The 19,581-nt window shown below is 49.0% G+C and overlaps 1 protein-coding gene across 1 annotated transcript in view; it reads right to left on the reverse strand.

The window, feature by feature from the left end:
- LOC116434687 (uncharacterized) overlaps positions 1-13,706 on the reverse strand; it is a 219,960-nt gene extending 206,254 nt beyond the window's left edge. The window contains exons 1-2 of the mRNA XM_076371207.1: positions 13,507-13,706; positions 82-915 (exon numbers count right to left, since the gene is read on the reverse strand). Of these exons, the coding sequence (XP_076227322.1) occupies positions 82-359 (278 nt within the window). The 5' untranslated portion in view covers positions 360-915; positions 13,507-13,706. The remainder of the gene's footprint in view (positions 1-81; positions 916-13,506) is intronic.
- Positions 13,707-19,581: the final 5,875 nt, after the last annotated feature.

The following is a 19,581-nucleotide window of genomic DNA, read 5'->3' on the forward strand; positions in this document are numbered from 1 at the left end:
GTGTTTCCATGGAACGCAAGAGTCTGAAATGTGAGTACAGCTGGAATTAAAATGATTGCAGTGATAATAAATCGCACTCACCGTAACGCAGCAAGCGTGGGCACGGTCTCGCACTTCCCAGATCTCAGCTCGAAGCCACGAAGTTTCCTCCGGAAGCTGCTCCCGTGCTTCGCTCGTATCCACGGGACACTCGATGTTGTCCTCGGTATTCTCGATCTCTGTCGATTCACTCGTGAAGCGGAAGCACTGGTCCTGTTCCTCCACTTCTTTTCATCGATCCTTTCATCGAGATTGCCGATCGACACTTTCTCTGATCCAGCGTCTCCGCTTTTATCTGATTCACTCTTGCCTGAAGACATCTTCTTATCATCGTCGAATTTATGTTCACTGTTCACTCTTTCCAAGTTGCTCTCAGATCTGGCGATCAAGTTCTCCCAGAAAGCTTTGTTGCTCTTCTTGTTTAGTTTCAAAGAGTCCTGGTTCTCGCTGAAAAGGCCAGAAAAGTATCTCCTTCTCTCGAGAACGAAGTTGGCAGCGGGCGTAGAGAAGACATCTTCAGGATTCGTCGTGGAAGACTTCGATAGTTTGAGAGACGGCACAGAAACAGGCCGTTGAGACGAAGAATTACAGTCTTCAATAGACTTTTTGTCAACACTGTTTCCAGTAGTGTCGATATTACTGAGCGTCTCGTCGTCAGTCTTCTGCGATCGTTCGCTTCGCGTGATGTCTGATATTACGTCCCTGTCGCGATCCAGGGTTGACGTTCTCGAGGAATTTCGAAGGCTGATCTCGTGGATGACTTCTGTAGCGTTTTCTAACTCTGCCACGCGTTTCTCCAGGAAAGCGATTCGCCGGTCGCGCGCCTTCAATAGGAACAAAGCCTTCTGGGCGCGCTCCTCCTCGTCCAACGCGTTTCTGGAACAATGTTCAATTAATTAGGTTTCCATACTCCATGAAACTCGTACAACCCAATTACCGAAGTAAAATTCATTGAACTATAAGTTCCTGTGCGGTCTATAGTTACTAAACGAATACTACTTACTTAGCAACCATAGAAAAACGTATAATTCTAAGTACTCCAAATTGTTTTACACGATTTTGCAGTATATACTTTACAATAGATCGAATTGTAATCGGAAGAAAATAGAATTTTAGTTAGATTTGAGGTATTCGTAAAAACGAATTTCGAAATGGGATACGGAGTTCACTGCGAAGTGTTCGACGAAGACGCAGAGAGGGGAATGGACAAAGTGAAGTGGACGGTCCCCCGAGGAAGGGGCCCGCGGTCAAGATTAAAGCGTAGTGGGAGCTTTTTACAGGAGCGGCGTCAATTAATATCCCGCGAAGCCATTATTAACGTCCGTGGAAAGCGTCGGCGAGTTCCCGACGACTTAAAGCGCTTAAGGAAACCGAAATAAATTACGCCGCGGAGAGAGGTGCATATTTAATTCGAGCAATTAATGCCGTCTTGTAAAACACGCCGCTGGGGTGGCTGTTGCTGTAGTCCTCCCTCTTTCCTGGCAGTAATGAGCCCGATAAATCAACCGGCTCTGCACTCGAAACTTAGCGGATAACTTTGGGCTCCTGCAGTTTCTTCCTCGGCTACCAAACGCCCGGGAACGGTAGCGTTCCTCTTGCCACCGTTTCGCGATTGATAATCGCGGGGAAAAGTGTCCTGGTTACTGAACTTCCTCGGCTGATTGCTCCCCGTTCTCTTCTTTGGAACATTATAAGTTGATAACTGCGGAGAACACGTTTCAAACTGGCAGTTTTTCCTTTCGATTCCTCCTCATTATGGTTAATCTTGGATTTTGAAATTTAGTCACTAATTCCATTAATCTTCCGTTGAATTAGTTTACTGATGTTTGAATTACTTAATTGACGTTTCATTTGTTTTACGGTTATTTGGATGAACATCTTAGACTCCGAAGCATAGATATTATTTATTGGACGAATGCTTCGTTGAATAGTTTAATCGATGTTCCATTTGCTTCACGGTTCTTCGAACAACATAATCACGTTCAAGTTTTGTAAACAATTTGTCATCACCGGCCGTGCATCAAGCATCGATAGCAACGGGCTCGCGTAATTAATAAGCGTCTCGTTCAGATTTATCGCGTGCGGTTTCTATAAAAGCTAATTAAGAGGGGTATAATTTCCTAATCGCGGACACAAATCACCGCGTCGCCCCAGCTGAAAGAAGGTATCGCGCGAATTTCAGCGTAATCCCCATTGCCCGCCCTCGGATACCCGGCGATTAATTAGGCATAAAAATCTAGTCGTTTGCGAGCAAGAAGAAAAAAAAAGGAAATGCCGCAGATTGCCCCACTTAATCCTCCCCGTCGCAAACCGCCTTCTGCGCTGGGGATGACGCCTCCTGACGTCCCGTTGGAAATTCATTAAAGCGATATCCCATTTATTCCGAGCGACCCCCGTGTCGCGGCCAAATGAAAGAACAAACGCGTAATCCGCTCGGATGATCCGCGCCGACCCTCCGGATCGTTCTGTTTACCGTGGCACGTCGAAACGCTGGAAACTTAAAAAACGATACAGCGTTCCGATAATCCGTGATAGGATCACCGAACGTTGGATATCCATAAATTAATCCTTCGCACTCCAGAGACGTCTCTCACTCGCCAATTAATTTAGCGAAATTCTAAAGTTTAACATGTAATATTCCGGTACGCGAAGGGTCAAACAGTAGAACTAATGAGAATTTCGAACGCTTTGCACGGAAGTTTTAATTATTAAAACGTATCTCTTTATGATTGCACTGACGGTAAAATAAGGAACTTAGTCACGGTAACTCTAAATTACTAGATATTGAGATTAAAACTTTATACTTTACATTCGAAGATTAAAGCTTCGTTATGTTATCTCAGAAGTATCCAGTTCGAAGTTTCAGTTACAAATGTATTCCCCGAACTTTCCAGTTTCGACTCACCGCGTTAGATGAAAATATACAGTTACTCGGGTTTCGAGCGGCAGAACTGATGGCAATCGTAAAATCATCCCGAAGATATTCGGGCAGATGGGCAGGATACAAGAGAAGAGGAAGCTGTTTCCGTAGATACGAGCTCGTAATATGGCTTATTAAAATTACAGGGCAGTCGGGGGTGGAGGGTTCGAGTCCCGACCGCATCCCGGCTAGGGACAGACCACGACAGAGCCAAGACAGCTCGTGACCGGAGCCGGAGGGAGCGGAGTTTCGAATAAGTCCATTCCACGGGTCTGCTTTATACGGGCTGGCCCGGGAACTCGACCGCCAGGGATTGCTCTCCGCGGACCCGGCGTCGGCCACGGGTAGACGACCACCACGCCTTCCTGGATTAATGTTATAGCCGTGGCCGCTCAAACCGCGAGGAAGACCGGACAACTGCCGTCAGTTTCGCGGCGACCTCAAACTGCGTCGCCTGGGCATGATTTAATCGGTAGATCCTAACGAGCCATTGAAATTTCCAATGTAATGCAATATAAGATGGTCAATGGCTGAAGGTGTTGGAATAATGAACCCTTTCCTGAGAAATCACTCGATTTGCAGTAAAACTATAAAATATTTAATGTTGAACTTTGTACAGTGTTTTGATAGGTAGAATATTGGATTAAAATAGCGTTGTTCCTTAGTCTACTTGTGATTTTCCTTCGAGTTTCAAAGAATATCGTCATTCTTCGGTGAAAAAATGTTAATTGTTTCTAGTGAGAAACTTGCGAGTACAAAGGGTTAATGCTAGATACACGGGTAGGTTGTAATTTATTGGAATTAGATGGAGATCAAAGGTTTAGAAAAAGACGAGTAGAATATTTATTCGTGTAATTGCATCAAATAAAATCGACGTAAACGTTTACCGAACGACGTGTATAACATTCAATACGCGTCAAATTGAGGCGTTCCGTAAGCGAACTGTTAAAGGGATTAAATTGTATTAAGTAATAGCGAGTGCAAATGGTTTTTTGCTTCTACGTGTAGATCTGTTTCTCATTCGAGATAGCTTGTTACGAAACTTTTAAGCGTTCCGCGAGGAAAATAAACGAGCAGAACTTTCCAATCTTCTTTTGCCCGTTTACAGTAATTCGTGACGCCGGCTAAGCAAGAGCGTCGGTAACGATCGGCTGGAAGTGATAAAGGTAAACGAAAATCGAAACCGGGCGTTCATTAATTAATACGCCCCGCATAGTATCGAGACGATCGCGAGATTACGGGTTTCATTGTCCCCGTTGCGGCACGGCGAATGGTAATCGCGGTAGAAGTGAAATTCTCGTAAGAGTCGATTCGGGTCGAAAAACGCGGATTTTTGGATAATAAACCGTTCGAGTTAAATGGAAGTTTATTGCGCGCGTTCCGTCAGGCAAGTCGACGCAGCCCGGACAGATCTCTAAGCCGGACTGTACTCTCCAAACACATTAATTCTATTTAAATCGCGCCGTTGATATTAAAGCCTCTTTTCCTCGCCGGATAGATTCCGCGGAGGAATTGGAAGAGCATAAATCGGAAAAAACTGGCGCTAATAACGCAGCTGCTGGCCGCGGGCGAAGGAGAAAGACACCACCGGACAGTTTATTTGCGAGGAGTTGTCAAACGGAGGCTATCAATGTCCGCGTAATCGCTTGATATCTCACCGGCGGCTATAAACCTCCAATTGGTACAGTTAAATATCAGTCGTAAATTTTCGCATTTTACGGGAAACGGGCCCGGAACGAATAAATCATCGCGCTCGCCTTTTTGCCCCGGCCGGGACAAGAAGACGCTCTAATAAAACCGGTTCGCCCGGCGATTTTTCCAGCCGTTTAATTTGTTTCCTGGTCACGGTCCGCGAAATGGGGGACAGCCTCGGTCCCGTGTCCCGTTGATTTTCCGGCGCAGCCGAACGACCGACGTGTTAGTCATCGGCCGTCCCGGCGAGACCGCGGGATTAATCCGCGGGAATCGGCACGACGAACGGATGCGGCACGCAAGCGCCGGAAGAAAAATCGCGTCCACGACATCCGCGCGTACGAATGCCGCGCCGGCCGATATTAATTACGATAATTGCCTTCGGGATGATAAATGATCGGCCGTCCCGTGCGTCTATTGAACCGGCCACCATCCTGTTCTCGCGACAACGATCTTGGTCGTCCTGTAATTAAAGTCGGCTAATGAAGCCTCCGCGTGCCGGCGTGCACCGATGATCGTTCGACGATCGAAACTTCGCCTCCCCTGATTTCAATACTTTCCCCTCTACGGCTCGCTCCGATTACCCGGCAATTAGCGCGATCGCGAGCGCGAGCGCGCCGCGCGGTTTCGTTGCGTAAGATAGTTGGCAAAAACTGGAGCAAAAATTTCTGTCGCGTTTCTCCGGCGTTACCGGGTCCCCGCACCTTCACCTGTGACTAATAGGCAATTCGACCGGCTCCATATTGGATACCGAATCCAGATCTACAATATAATCGTTCCGCCGAAAGGTTACTGTAAAAAGAGGGGGCGCGCGCGAGGGCACCGCCATATTTATTCGTGCATATCGAAGTGTCTCCCGCGCTGAGTCGGCCCCGAAAGAATTTCATTCTGTTTCGTAACGGTAAAACGCGCGAGCGCTCGCCGTAAACTCGGTTTATCTGTTCCCCGGTATGACCGGCGAAGTTTCGTGCCCGGCGAACCTGTTCGACACCCTGTATGGCAGAGTAAATTGAACCAACGCGACGCCGCGCCGCACCGCGCCGCGCCGCGCCGTCCGCTTCGTTCACCGGTCGTCGCGCTCGATCTTGCGGATCGCGTCTCCTCGCCTGAGATCGTTCGCTCGCTCGTCGGCTACGTAACGACTCGCTCGGCAAAGAGAAGCGTGTCGAAAAGCGGGTCGCTTGATTACGCGGTCACCGTGACCGGTGAACCGGAGTCGCCGATATAAGAACACCCGGGCGCCGTGAATCGGCTAATCCCGCGATTCACATGAGGCAAGGACGTGGAACGGCCTCTTGAAAGGTGGCAGTCCTGCTCGCGACGATCCTTCTCGCCACCGCATTTACAATCGTTAGCCTCTGCCTCTATTCCCTTTTAGATCATCTCCTCCCTCTCTCTCTCACTCTTTCTTCTTTCTCTCTCTCTGTCCGTGCGCGCTCTGTCCGCTCGGTGGAATCGTTTAGCGTAATTACGCCTCTTGTCACGGTCGTCCCTCGTCCCTACCCTTCGTTCCGAGCGGACAAATGTAACCGGTCGATTTTTTCGTGGCCACGTCGGCCACTGGAACCGTGAACTCTGCTATCGGAGTTGATGGATACCCGATGGATGACCGGCCCGCATTCCAGCGCTACGACGACATTAAGCACCGACGCCATGGGAGTCGCGGCGGTCGCGCTTCGGGGCATCTCGCGGGCGAGCCTTTCATTTGCTCACGGTATAATGCACCGGGCATAATCGAGCGTTAATTCATTGGACCCCGGACAAAAGACGCGTCCAAGAGTGATACAAAGTTGCCGTTCCGCTGGAGCGATCCGCCGCGGAGCCGTTTTCGCGTCGGTTATGCTTCGAAGGGCGGCTTTTTGCCGGCCGGCCGAGCGGTTTCTTCGCCGCGAAGGATCGGGTAGGGTCGTTTCCGTGACTGGACACACCGGAGAGTAAATACCATGAAGAAGTTTCGCCGGGAGTTCTCGTTAACCGTTCGATATCGACGGCGTTTGAGTTCGCCGACGCGCAAGGTGACTCGACATTGGTTTTTACCACGGCTCCCTTGTCCTAGAGCGAATCGATCGGCGATCCGGACGATCGCGGCCGCGATCGCGTTTAAAATATGCGCCGGAACCTTGAATCCTTGACCTGCGTCAAGTCGTCCGAGGTATAATTACTCGGTGGAGGATCGAGTGGGCTGCCGCGGTGGGTGATGGGACTCCGGGGGACGGTATCGCGGGCGCGGCGAGCAGCGTATTAAACGGGCCGATCAGACAAGAGCGCTCGCCGAGAGAGATAGAGGGCCCGGGGATAGGTGTATCATCGATCGACGTGTATTTCATCGGGCCGGTAATTACATAACGTCACCGGGGATAGAAAGCGGGCAAAGCTCGGTAGAGCAGCGCGTCCGCCGCGTCGGCGCGTTCCTTTTACAGGCTGCCGGTGCGCCGGTGGTGCGCTGCCGCCGCTGCTGGCTCCTTAACGATCTCTCGCGCGATACCGCCTAATGACTAGCGCGCGGGCATCATCGTGCCCCGATACGGCATTCGAAGAAAAGCATCGGGACCGGGCATCCGTCAGTTCTCGGTGCCAGAAATCGAGCTGCAAGTCACGCCGGCCCCGAGAAGGGCGAGACGAACTTCCGAGATCGCTGGGACCAACCGCGTCCTCTCCGCTCCTCGCCCAGCGAGTCTCTCTTTCTCGCCAGCGAGCATCTCGCTGGCCACGATCGACCGGGCAGATCGGCCTCTCTCGTTTCCTCCTTCCTCTAGCGGCGTTGCGCTAAGCGGCGCTTCTTTTAGGCCATCACCGCCGAACAACCGGCTCGGAATCCACCTTATTGACAGGTTCACGGCTCCCGAAGATATTCTTCTGCTACGGTATACGCGGCACGTATCCCTTCTAGCTCTCCTTCTCGCTCTGTTCCCTTCTTTCCGGGTGCAGCTCGATGACTACCCTTCGCTGCGGAACGAACTTGTCGTCGTATCGTGGGATACCGGAGAAGGGTCCTGGTGACTCTCTATTTCTCTGATCGGCGCTGAGAGATTGCTGCTCGGAGAGATTAATGGATTCTTCGGAAGAGGCTTCACTTTTTCTGTCAGCGGACCGGCTATCTTCCGCGCAATTTGCATAGCTCTTTGATCGCTTGTATATTGATTCGATTGTTCGAAGTGGAACGAACGTCTCCGGCGTGACTTCAATTAAATATTCAGACCGTGAAAGGTAATAATCGAAATATACGAAGGCGAATCACAGAAACGCTCAGAGAAATATCGTTGCTAAACTTGTAACTAAATGGTCCCTACAATGAAACTCCTCGCGCAAATGCTTCATCCTCCGAACTCGGAGGCGCCCGCAAAACCAGCGAACGCTTCTACGTGACTCGACGCGAGCGAGTCCTCCTCGAGGAGCTAAGGCAAGGGACAAGGAGGCGTCCGAGCATCGAAGGAAGAGGAACAAGCTCGAGGGAAGAAGAAAGAGAAAGTATACGAGCAGCCATTAACACCTCCCGGACAAATCACTCGATTTTCTCGGACGATTTTCCCGCAGCACGTCCGGCAAATAAGAAAACACGATGTATCACCCGTGGGACGTGGACAAGGAGAGTCCGTCGGCGCCGAGGGCCGAGGCGGGAGGTGGTTTACTGCCCGCCGGTAATGACGAAACAGATGGCCTTCCTGCGGGACGGAGACGCGCGCGAGAGGAGCACACGCGTGTCCCGCAGGAAAGAGGGGTTACTGGCGAGGAACCTTGATGAAGTGCCGCCATTATCGGTACAGGACAAAACCCACTTCTGCTTGGACGTCCGGCGACTTTATTACCCGCGAACACACGCACAACCGGACGGTCCCACACTGGGGACCGGACTGTCATTCCCCGGTCGTAGCCGGGCACACGGGGGGAGAGAAAGCTTAACGAGCTTACCCGCTATCGGAGCTACCTTCTGCCCGACGACCAACATCGCTACCGGTGTAATCTCTCTTTCTCAGCGCGTTTACGCCCGTCCGAGGCATATTCCGAGGCGTTCTTGCGGGAACGCTCGTTTGGGAAAATGGATGGGGAAACGCTGATAGATTCACCGGGTCTCCCGTTTCTTAGCGCGAGACCGTCAACCGAACTCGAATGAAAATATCGAGAGCTCGTCGTCGGTCCTCCGAACGGGACCGAAGTTAACCGCGGACAAGATTAATACGGGCACGACGAGATTTTTTAACGATTGTCTGAAATCCATCAGGGCCTGCTTAATCATCGGGGAGATTTGTAGCCGCGCAACGAGCGGCCGTCGCAATATTTCTATGTCAAGGCCGGTAAGTCAATCTCCGCCGGTACGTATTAATCGCGTGATTATTCGCGGAACCAGTTATGCAGAATCGGCCGGATAATTGCCGCGTAACAGCCCGTGCAGCACGCTGGAATACAAAGTATTAATTCCACGCGAAAACGCCGATAATCACCGGCGTCGTTGATCTCGTAAGTAATCGCGAGCGGAGTCGTATAGTTAATTTATCGTGGAAAATTGCAGGATGCAAAGGACGGTGGACCAGTGTCGCCGATCGATCGCAGATATCGCGAGCGAGACGTTCGAGCGACACGAACGTCTTCCGTAATGTCCTTGCTTTAATCAGGCGTCGATGGTTATCGGTATTTTTATTCTATTAAGCGGGCGACGATGCGGGTAACAGGCCTTTACCATTATTCCAGCGAAATTTCTTCCACGATCGCGGGGAATATATAGTATCCGCTTTTTGACTAGCCGTGTAAAAAGAAACGGAAACTGGCCGGTCGTGTCGTCCAGGGGTTTTATTTTCAGAATGCACGCTATAAAGGACAGCTTCGCAGGAATCACGTATTTCATGGTTTAAACATAGTAACGCTGATTTAGAAGCGTCTAGATTCTTCCTGGATATTTTTACTGTATCCAGCGACTAGCAACATGTAAATTTTCTGGCTCGTCGGCACTGGCTTGTTATGCCTTTTTCCGTTCGTTTACGGTGCATCGCGCTCGGTAAATCGTATCGCGTCCAGTCGGATCCATTACGCCGCGATCGATACGAGCCGAGATAAATAAACTTTCTCGTCTCGCTTTGTTTCGGGGACACGGCAGAATTTAGCCCTCGAACGTCACCGTTCAACGCTCGGATGCAGTCCGCTCCACATTGGTCACGGTTCGTCGTTACTGCTGCATAAATAAGGAATGAAATGATCGCTGCGAGACAGTGATTGGAGCAGAGGATGACTTCTAAATTGAATCGCGCGCAACGCAAAAGTCTCGGGACGCCTGCAGACATTTCTGTATACTCCTTGGATATCCTTGGAGATCGCACAGCATTGCACTGCTGTGTTCGAAGGTATCGATAATAATTCGCAGGAAACACTGCACGAAATGGGACTGCATAAGCAAACGTTTGAGCAGACGCAATCTTCCATTAACCTCTTGCTATATGATTTCTTTCTGAACTGTGATCGATGTAACTACTTTGTTATTAATGATTCATTGATACTGAAAATTCTAGTTTTATTCTATGTCAACGTGTAGTCTAAGGTATAATCATCGACAACAGAGGAATAATACGCAACTTGCCTTCAAACAAATTGAATATTTGTCAAATTCTGTTTGAAATCTCCACGAGTCTGACACGATACTGTAGGTCAAGGGGTTAAGATATCGGTCGATTTCAGTAGCGACAGTGGATTCTCACGTCAACCGGGTGTATAGACGACTCACGCGACGGCTGCGTCCAGGTTCGCGTCGAGTGAATAACAACAAACGTCGCCGTCGCGTAGAGCCACGCCGAAAAACTTTATGAACGGTTTATGAGCGCAATAATCCGCTCGCGAGTAACACAATACAGGCTAATTATAGAGGATGAGGTCCAGGCCGGTCGACAGGCATTAACGTACCCGTTAAACTCACGGGCACGACAGCTTGGGTGGCTTCCCTATTTTTGTCTTTTTTCCCATTTTTTCTCTCTCTCTTTCTGTCGCCTCTCTTTTTCCCGCGCTCGCCGCCTCGATCGCTCTTTCTCTGTTCCATCCGCGTTCCGCTTCGCCGGTGTTCCTCGCACTTTGATCCTCGCGACGCTAATGCGTCTCTGTTATTTCAGTCCTTATCCCTGACAGCTAGACCCCGGCGAGACGCGAAACGACTTTTTCGAATCGTGTAAACCGATCTCCTCTCGCGAACGATCGTCTTTTGTCATTGCCGGTCCTCCGCGTCGCGATCTACCGTCGATCGTGCTTGTTCGTTTTCCACGGTTACAGAGAAGGTTCCAGGGATGCCGGGGTTCGACTAGAAACCTCGACGACCTTGATCCTCTTTTTTCTCACGCGGCGGGAATCTCCACTTTCTCATCTTCGAGAATGACTGCTGACCTTTCGCGCCGAGGGGTAGTTCGATCCGAAGATAAGACGGCGGCGCCGCGCCGGGGAAAAGAATGGAAACGATTTGCGGTCGGCGATGCGGCTGAAATCGAGTTTGCAGCCAGTTTTTCTAGGAACCTCTTCCCGCGCCGACCGCAAATCGCTCTAATTTTTCCGCGTCGCGAAATGAACATTAATACACGTACCGGACGGCGTAATCCGATTCCATAATCGCGGCTACCGCTATGTAAAACGACCTTATCCGGGGCGATTCGCGAGAAACGTTTTTCGGGATAGCCCAGGAAACAGATCTTGCATTTTTCTCTTTGATCCTACCTGCTGCATCCTCGCTACCCTTGATCTCTCGACGACCTGCCGGAACTGTCTCGACGAGAGAAGTTCACCGGTAATTTCGAACGAACTCGGAGAATTTTAATTATCAGTTCCTGAGTGTAGTCGGGAACAAGGTCGAGTACCTCGAACGCGACCTTCCGCGATACACCGGTGATTGAACTTGTCCTCGGATTTTTCTCCGCTCCGAGATATTAACATTCGTCTCGCGAGGGGTAGCAATTACAGTGACTGATCGCGGGACGTCAGCGAAACGAAATTCTCGCTCCGCTCCTCCTGCCCGGTGGGTCCCTCGATTACGGTCGGTTTGGGGATCGGTCAACGAAAAGATTGATAAAAGGGATCCTCCTGATTGATACATTAACGTTTCAACCATACCACACATCTAACACCACGATAAACTTAGATAAAACAGTTCAATAGAACATCATCGAAGAAGCTAGAAGAGCATTTAATATACACAGAAGAATCATATGCAACTCGACCCATAGTCTCCGGTTAACAGGTTCAAGACGAAGTTCACAAGTTCAAGTAGCAACCACACTTCGTTTCCATTCGCAACGATGCTCGTTAGGCCCGGCGCATTTTCTCGTGATTACGCGTCGCGCTGGGAAAAAGGGCATGACGCAAGATTGCGTCAAGACTCATCGCTCCGCGGGATGAAGGTAAATCGAGGCGTACGGGGCCTCGTAAAAAGCCCCGTAGAATAATTCCGCTCCGCGCCGGAGCCTTGTACAGATTACACCCTGATGCGATGTCAAGAGTCATCTCGTGACGGTCGTGTTTCTTGTCGGCGACAAGTAATCCGGAATCAATTACTAGCTTGCAGCCCTAGGAACTCCTTCGTCGGCGGACGAGGAGAGCGAGAGAGGGAGCCGGAAGAGGGGAGGGAGAGAGAAAGAGAGAGGCGACCCGTGGGACGCGACGACCTTTTTAGAGGCCGGCGATCATTAATCACCCGCTTTTTAGCTCGAAATTCCCTCGCGCCTAGTTTACAAAACGAGGGTCGTCGAAATCGCCCCGTCACCCACGACAAGGGTGCTGCTTTTTGTACTTTCACCGGCGGACAGAACGATCACTGGCTTCCACGGTATCGCTGCTCGTTTACGTGCGATTACTCCGACCTCTTACTTATCCGACGCGATCCGTCGTTCTTTCGGTGCCGGCCGCCACCGTGGGCGTGCACCGCGGCACTCTACGCAGCCGGCTACGCGCTAATCCGATGCGTGTGAAAGTTTACAAACAACCTCGAGTCGAAGTTAATTAATCCGACGAGCCAACGATGGGAATAACGACCACACTGCGTGGTTTTTGATAATGATGTCGGATTGCGAACTCAGTCGCGGTATTATACCTTTTGTGGCTATCTGAATATTAGTCAGGGTACATTGTTAACCCTTTGCACTCGAGAGGTGACTCTGGGTCAGCTTGATTTGATGTAACAAATTACAAAGTGGTGTATATGATACTATGTTTTGTATAATGCATCGATATGTGAAATATTTATGTAAATAGCTTTGTTTCTTAATTTATGTGTTTTGTTATTTGTTCGTTTCAAATAGTTTCGTTGTCTCATCGGAGTGTTGAATGTTTCTAGTGAATAATTTCCAAGTGCAAGGGTTAACTCATGTTAATAACATTATTGCTTGGATGAATTAGGTGTGATTGATTTGATTGGTTTGTGGATCATTTACTGATGCATAGTTGAGTCAAGTGCTAGCCATTGTAGACGAAATTAACGAGGTTATCTGAATATTAGTCATTTAGGTTACATTATTAACTCATGTTAACAACGTTGAATTGCTGCTTGGATGAATCAGGTGTGATTGATTTGATTGGATCGTTGATCATTTACTGATGCATCACTGAATCAAGTGCTAGCCATTAAAGACGACATTAACAAGATAATGTTTATATTGTTTGTTGTAACGTAGGTCAAAGTATAAGTACTAACCTCAAAAAGCTAACGTTCTACGTTAGATAACTTAACCATGTATAGAAACACTCATTTCCAATGCTTTGTTATGGAAAGTGGATTTCCTAACCTAAAATTGGTTCCCTAGTGTACAATTTCATCTGGTGTATGCAGACTTCAAAAAGGAATTGTAAATGTGATGTTACATATATTAAGTTATTAGAATAAAAGAATCTTAACTTACCTAGTACCTGGTAGATGGTCTGTGGATTTAATGACAAGCACTGACTGTCTTCCAAGCTGTCAATCTTCGTACAAACATTCAGTCGTCTTACGGCCCTTTCATTTGTTTCTCTAGGACATGTTTCAAACTCGCATCACACAAAACAAACAGTTTATTTTTTACTCGTCAAGGAGCACAGATCAACTTTCACACACCACAGGTAGCCATTTTGAACCGCTGATCACGTTACGCTGGTCGAAGCGACGCCGGTCACGTGGTATGCGAGCGATTTAAATCGATTTACTCTCGATATTCTAACGGTCATGTCACGTGATCGGCGTACCAATATGGCCGCAGGTGTAGTGCAAGAAGTGTTTAGTGCTCCGTAAATAAGCAAAAATTCTGCAGTTATTATTGAACAATAGAAGTTCCAAATTAGCCCGAGAGAACCGCAAAAGAAATCTGAACCGAACGAGTATTCCTGCGAAGTTGCAAGTCCTGGGAAACAACAGGTGTTTGATGAATAAGTGGAGCATCCTTTTGCCGCCATTCAACGTACCAGGAAGGGTGAGACGCAACATTTCCAATACTTAAATTCTCATTAAAAAATTGATACTGTTTATATCTTTTGCAATAATCTTATCCTTCCAACTCCAGGCATTAAATTCACATGTAATTCAATATGTATCTGATAAAATTAATGAATTATCATAATCATTCGATAAACCTCTAGCTGATTCAAAATGGCCGAGTGCTCATTACAATGGAAAAGGGGACTTGACCCTTTGCAGATGAAAATTGTTCAAAGTATACAAAACCTTTTGCAGATTCTAAATTAGATATCGAATGCATAAATCGTAGAGAATAACGAAACGTACTGATTTCTTACTGTTTGCATAGTTAACACGTTGAATGGGGGTCACGAGAAACAATAATAATAATATAATTCAATCAAATAATTTAATATTATATTTCTCTACGAAATCGAGCAGCACTCAACGTGTTAAATCCTTTGTCTGCAACTTGGTATTCCAAACATGAACGTTTGATCTCAGCAAATAGTTAAACACTTGATTAGGAAAAAGAAGATATGTAGGACAGGATACTCAGAAGGTCTGATTAGAGAACGTAATTTCCGCTGAATAATTTTACAAGAACCGATCAACATAGTCGCGTACCAATTTCCTAAGTAAGGAAACCACGATGGCAGCCTCGCGAAACAGTCCAACAGATGTTAAACAATTTCGCTGGAAATTGGAACAAGGTTGTCGATCGTTCGATCGTCGATTTCTGTTCGGTCCGGATAAAATAAGAATCCTTTGACGCGGGAAAGCTCATTACGATCGAATTCCGGCGCGGCTGGAACCCGGTAGAGGGGAAAAAAAGTGTCCAACGCCGGTATTTCTGGCGCGTAGCCCCCGGTGTCCCTCGCCGGCCGCGTCACACGCGTGACAAATGAGACGTTGTCGTACGTTTGTTCAAATTACTCCCGGCATTCCGCGCTCGCGCGTCCTCTCTAGCACTCAACGAGCTTTGAAATATTACCCTCGTCGCCTCGGCCGTTTCCCGGGGCCGAGACGAGAGACCCAACGAACGCCACGACGATCGCCTAACGGTTCATCCTCCAGCAACGACGTTTCGTTTTTATCGGGGGACTGACCCACCACTCGCGATCCTCGATTCCAGCCGTTTCTTGCGGCCGCGCCGCGCCGTTTCACCGCGTTTTCTTGTCGCCGCGGAGCCCGCCTCGCGCGCTTCCTATGATTTCTTCGTCTTAACGGCGTCATTTGTGTCATAAGTATCAAACTTCTTCAGCCGGCGAGAATGCCACGCGAAATTGCGGTATATCTGATGTCCTTGATTCGCGCGCGGCCGAGGCGGAATATTACGAGACGCCGGTTCCAGGCGTTCCTCTTTCAGCGTGCACTTATCGCTGATGTTTCCATCAAATCGTATCGAACTTTGCCCTTGTCTTCCCGCGGAGTCTATCCTCTTTCGCCGAATGTAGACCATCGCTGCGAGTTGAATTCGACACGGATGAAATCGTTGGGATACTTCTTTTTTTATCCGGCGAGAGAGCGTGCTCTCAAAGCGGTACGGTTCCGAGAGGAAATTCTCGCGTTGATGCTCGATGGCAAATAGTCAAAGATCCTAGTCAGAATTTTTCCTTTGAAATCGGCCCGGCAAGCCGGGCACGATAGAAGCCGGATTGGCGGATGTTTGCGCAGAGCAAACGTTGCTAATTAAAATCCCGCGGCTCTGCTCGGCCGGTAATCAACGAATGCCTTTGGGCTGCGAGGATGGTCAACGATCCTCGACCCTTCCAACCCCCTTCTCGACCCGGCGAACCGACCGAACCCGTTCGGCTCGATCGGCTTCGACGCTCGCCCGGCGACGTCGCTTTGCTTTTTCATCCCCCAGCGTTCTCGGTTCCCCTATCTTCCGCTGCGCGGATCAGCTAATCGTATCGTGGAGCGATGAAAAATGTTTCTCTTATCGTGGCGCAGGTTAATTTCAATTAACGATAACGTTTTTAACTCTTCGTCTTACGGTAATGAGTTGAATTTGCGATGAACGTCTGCTAGTGAATTTAATCACTTCTAAGTGTTTAGCACTTAGAACATGTTTCTAGTGAAAGAAGAATTGCTTTCGCTTCTAGAAAGGTATTAAAGATATTGCGAAGCAAAAGATTAATAAAATGACCCTATAGGAAACTATGTTATCTAAGATTTGTGTCTTAAAAATGATTGAGTTGATGCACATACCTGACGATGCAGTCTTCCATCCTCTTCGCGAGAGTACACGGCGATTCCGCGGCGTCGCGCCGCTGCCCGTCGTCTGGCATCGTCTGCGAACAGAAACGCGAGGGAATCTTTTTCAGATTCCGGTTAAGTGAACGGGACTTAATTCCATCGACTTGTTTCCCGACGGTTTCGAAAACACGTGTCACTTTTTAGCTCGTAAATTGGCTCAGTGGAAACGAGGGTGCGAACGAGGTACACGATTTCCGCTTTATTTTAGAGCGGCGATACCATATGGTTTCGGGATGCCGAACACGCTCGTCAACCACTTCCGCGTGATGTACGAGCGAAACTTAGTCTTCTTGGTGACATACTTATGGCTTGGTACCTAAGCATATGGAGCTTTCGCTCCCGAGGCGTTGTCTCACTGACGGACCCTCATTCCAGATCGCCCTATCCTCTAACGTAGCTCCTCGAATCCACTACGAAACATTTCCACGGTTACCAAATTCTACCTTCACGCCTCGAAACAAAATTCCTAGCTTGTAAAGCCTCCGAACATTCCACGAAACATCCATAAACCACTCGTCTTCTCTCAACACCGTCAAAGACCAGCCTCATCGCTCCGGGCTAGCAGTTCAAGCGCCGAGACTTAGCACCGCAAACCACATAAACGACATTCATCAGATGGCGAAGGCATTCGAAAAATCGAAAGCAGGATTCCATCGCAGCCGGCATGCGCGTAGATCACCAACGATCCTAGACATCAACGCGGATGGCAGTAAAACAGCGAAAGAACGTCCATCGCGAGGTCCTCTTCCATCAACCGAATTCCGATCGGACGTTCCGGGAGAGCTCGCAGCCGGAGAGATCCGCTGAAACCCGGCACCCCGAAAATTTTTCCCGTGGTCCCGGGGGCCGACCGGCCGTCCAGGCCCCGTAGATGGTATCTCGTGCACCATGGCTCTCTCGATCCATGCCTGAGGTCTCGGGAAAGAGTCGGCCGGGGCAGGGCTATTAATAATCGTCGGTGCGAAGGCGCGTGCTCGCGGGAGCACGGTCGTGTGTCGCGTAACGGGTGGCGCGTAGCCGTTTGTTTGCTCGCGGTGGCCACCGGGTTGACAAACAGGGAGGAGGAATTGCCGCGGCGGGCCACGAGACGAGTTCAGAGGGGAAAGGAGAAGAGAGAGAGAGAGAGAGAGAGAGAGAGAGAGAGAGAGATAGAAAGAGGCAGAAAGAGAGAGACAAGAGTGAAAGAGAGAGCAGTAAAAAGGAAAGAAAGAAAAATAGAGAGGCAAAGAGTGAAAAGGAAAGAGAAAAGCAGACAGAGAATGCGAAGCGAAGAGAGAAAGAGAGTGAAGGGAAACGATGTTTTCACGCCGGATGAAAATAGTGCGCAACGATCCGTCCATGGCCGCCACCGAGAGATTTATCAGGGCTTAATGGCCCCGGGATCGTAAAAAGAAAGGCTGCAACCGAGACATTGTCAACGAGTTTGTCGAACTTGTGTCAACAGAGGCACGCTGCCAACAGCTGCCGCGGCTGCCTGCCACGTTATTTCGACGTTAACGACGACTTGTTTATAGGAACGACACCGGGGGACTCCGCGGTTCCGTCTACGCGCCGGAAAACGACCGTTCGGGGAACGAGGTTTCTACGGCGAATAATTTGTTTATTCGATGTTGTTCGAACGTATTCGTTGGTTTAAGGAACCCGTTGTTCGCGACGGACGGTCGATGCGAGGAGAAAGAATCGGTGTTCGTCGGATAAATTTGGAAATGAACCTTGACGATGATACGGGAGAGTGGAGGTCTTCTAGGAAGATGTGGGTTTGCATTTGTCGGTTCCGTTTCGAGGGTTCGCGACGATTTAGCCGTTTGTCGCTAGGAATCTTGTCAACCGGTTAATCACGGTTCGCGGGCCCCTAATTTTACGGTGTAATGCAATTTGGTTCCACGGACGAACGGTGAGCACCGAGGCAGAGGGAAGTCTGAGACACGATCAGCTTATTCCACTCTGCTGGACGGCCAAGTAACACTGATGTGATTAAGCCCCTTCGCAAATTATGCCATTACACATTAGATAAACGTCTGTTTGACTTCGCCTCTTGGCACTGTTCCCCGCCGATGTACTTAATACCGATTTAAACACGTGCTCGGGCCGCTGGCTGCTCGCGACGCGTCGCCGCTTGTTCCTTTCCTTCCTTTAATTCGAGAAAGGTCTGCCCGATCGAGGGATCTCGTTTTTCTTTTTTCCATCGTCCCGGCCCCGGTAATCTTTTATCGGACTTCGTTCGGGCGAATTCTACAAAACATGACAGTTACTTTCATCTCGGGACCCGGGGAGGTCCAATCAAACTCCTAACGTTCGATCATCGAGAACTCGATTAAGATTGGACATTCGTCACGACCGCAATTAATTCTCGCGCGTTGCCGGCTGCGAGACGCTGGCAACGAAAGTTATTGCGTTCGCTGCCGCGTTAACGAGAAAACGATTCCGACGAATGCCAACGGGAACACGAGCACAATCGTCATTCGACACCCTTCCTTCGCCGATGATCGTTTTGTCATCGGAACGAAGAGTTCGGGGAAAAAGTAATTAGAGAGGACTACGAGGAACGAGGTTGATGAAGTTGGCACGTGTTCAATTAATCTCCATTGTAGTCACCGAACCGAATGATCATAATCAGATGGAGACGAAAGCTGCGAATACCAAGGTGTATTTTAGAAACTTTTCAGCAGATATTCTATAAAACCCTTGACAGTTGTAGATTCCCATCCTGGTATCGATACAATTCCAGTTGAATTATAAACGGAGACGCTTTAAGAGCTATCAAAGGCGACAAACTATCCCTTTACCAACTGTTTTCCTTCACCCTCGAAGAACCATGGGAAAAAACAGCAGTTGGAGTGTCACTTATAAGGGAAACCCCCCTGTTACCAGGCCTCTCTTAAATTAATGAAGATATCTAGCCAGCTGCATCCAATGGCACTAACCTTTCGATAGTACGTATTCCTGCGAAATTACAGAGCAAAGAATAATTAACGATCGCGTACGTAGCCAATTGCAGCGGAACTTCATCGGCTCCTCCCGTGTCTCTGAAAGCTAACCTTTACCTTCGAATACAGTCGTCAGTGATAACAACGAGGAGACCAGACTCCCGATAAATCACTTTTCGAGCCTGGAATATCCCTTATTTCCCCGATTACCGAGTTCACGGTAAATTACGCGGCTAGAGTACGCGGGTCAAGAATAGAAACTATACGAAGAGAGCGTGAAACGCGAAAATGCGATGGTTGCGGATTACCCTCCGCTCGCAGGAGTTCCTGGGAATACTGCGTACCATCATCGCAGA

Source organism: Nomia melanderi, chromosome 10 (genome assembly GCF_051020985.1).
Source record: "Nomia melanderi isolate GNS246 chromosome 10, iyNomMela1, whole genome shotgun sequence".
NCBI classification, from domain to species: Eukaryota; Metazoa; Arthropoda; class Insecta; order Hymenoptera; family Halictidae; genus Nomia; species Nomia melanderi.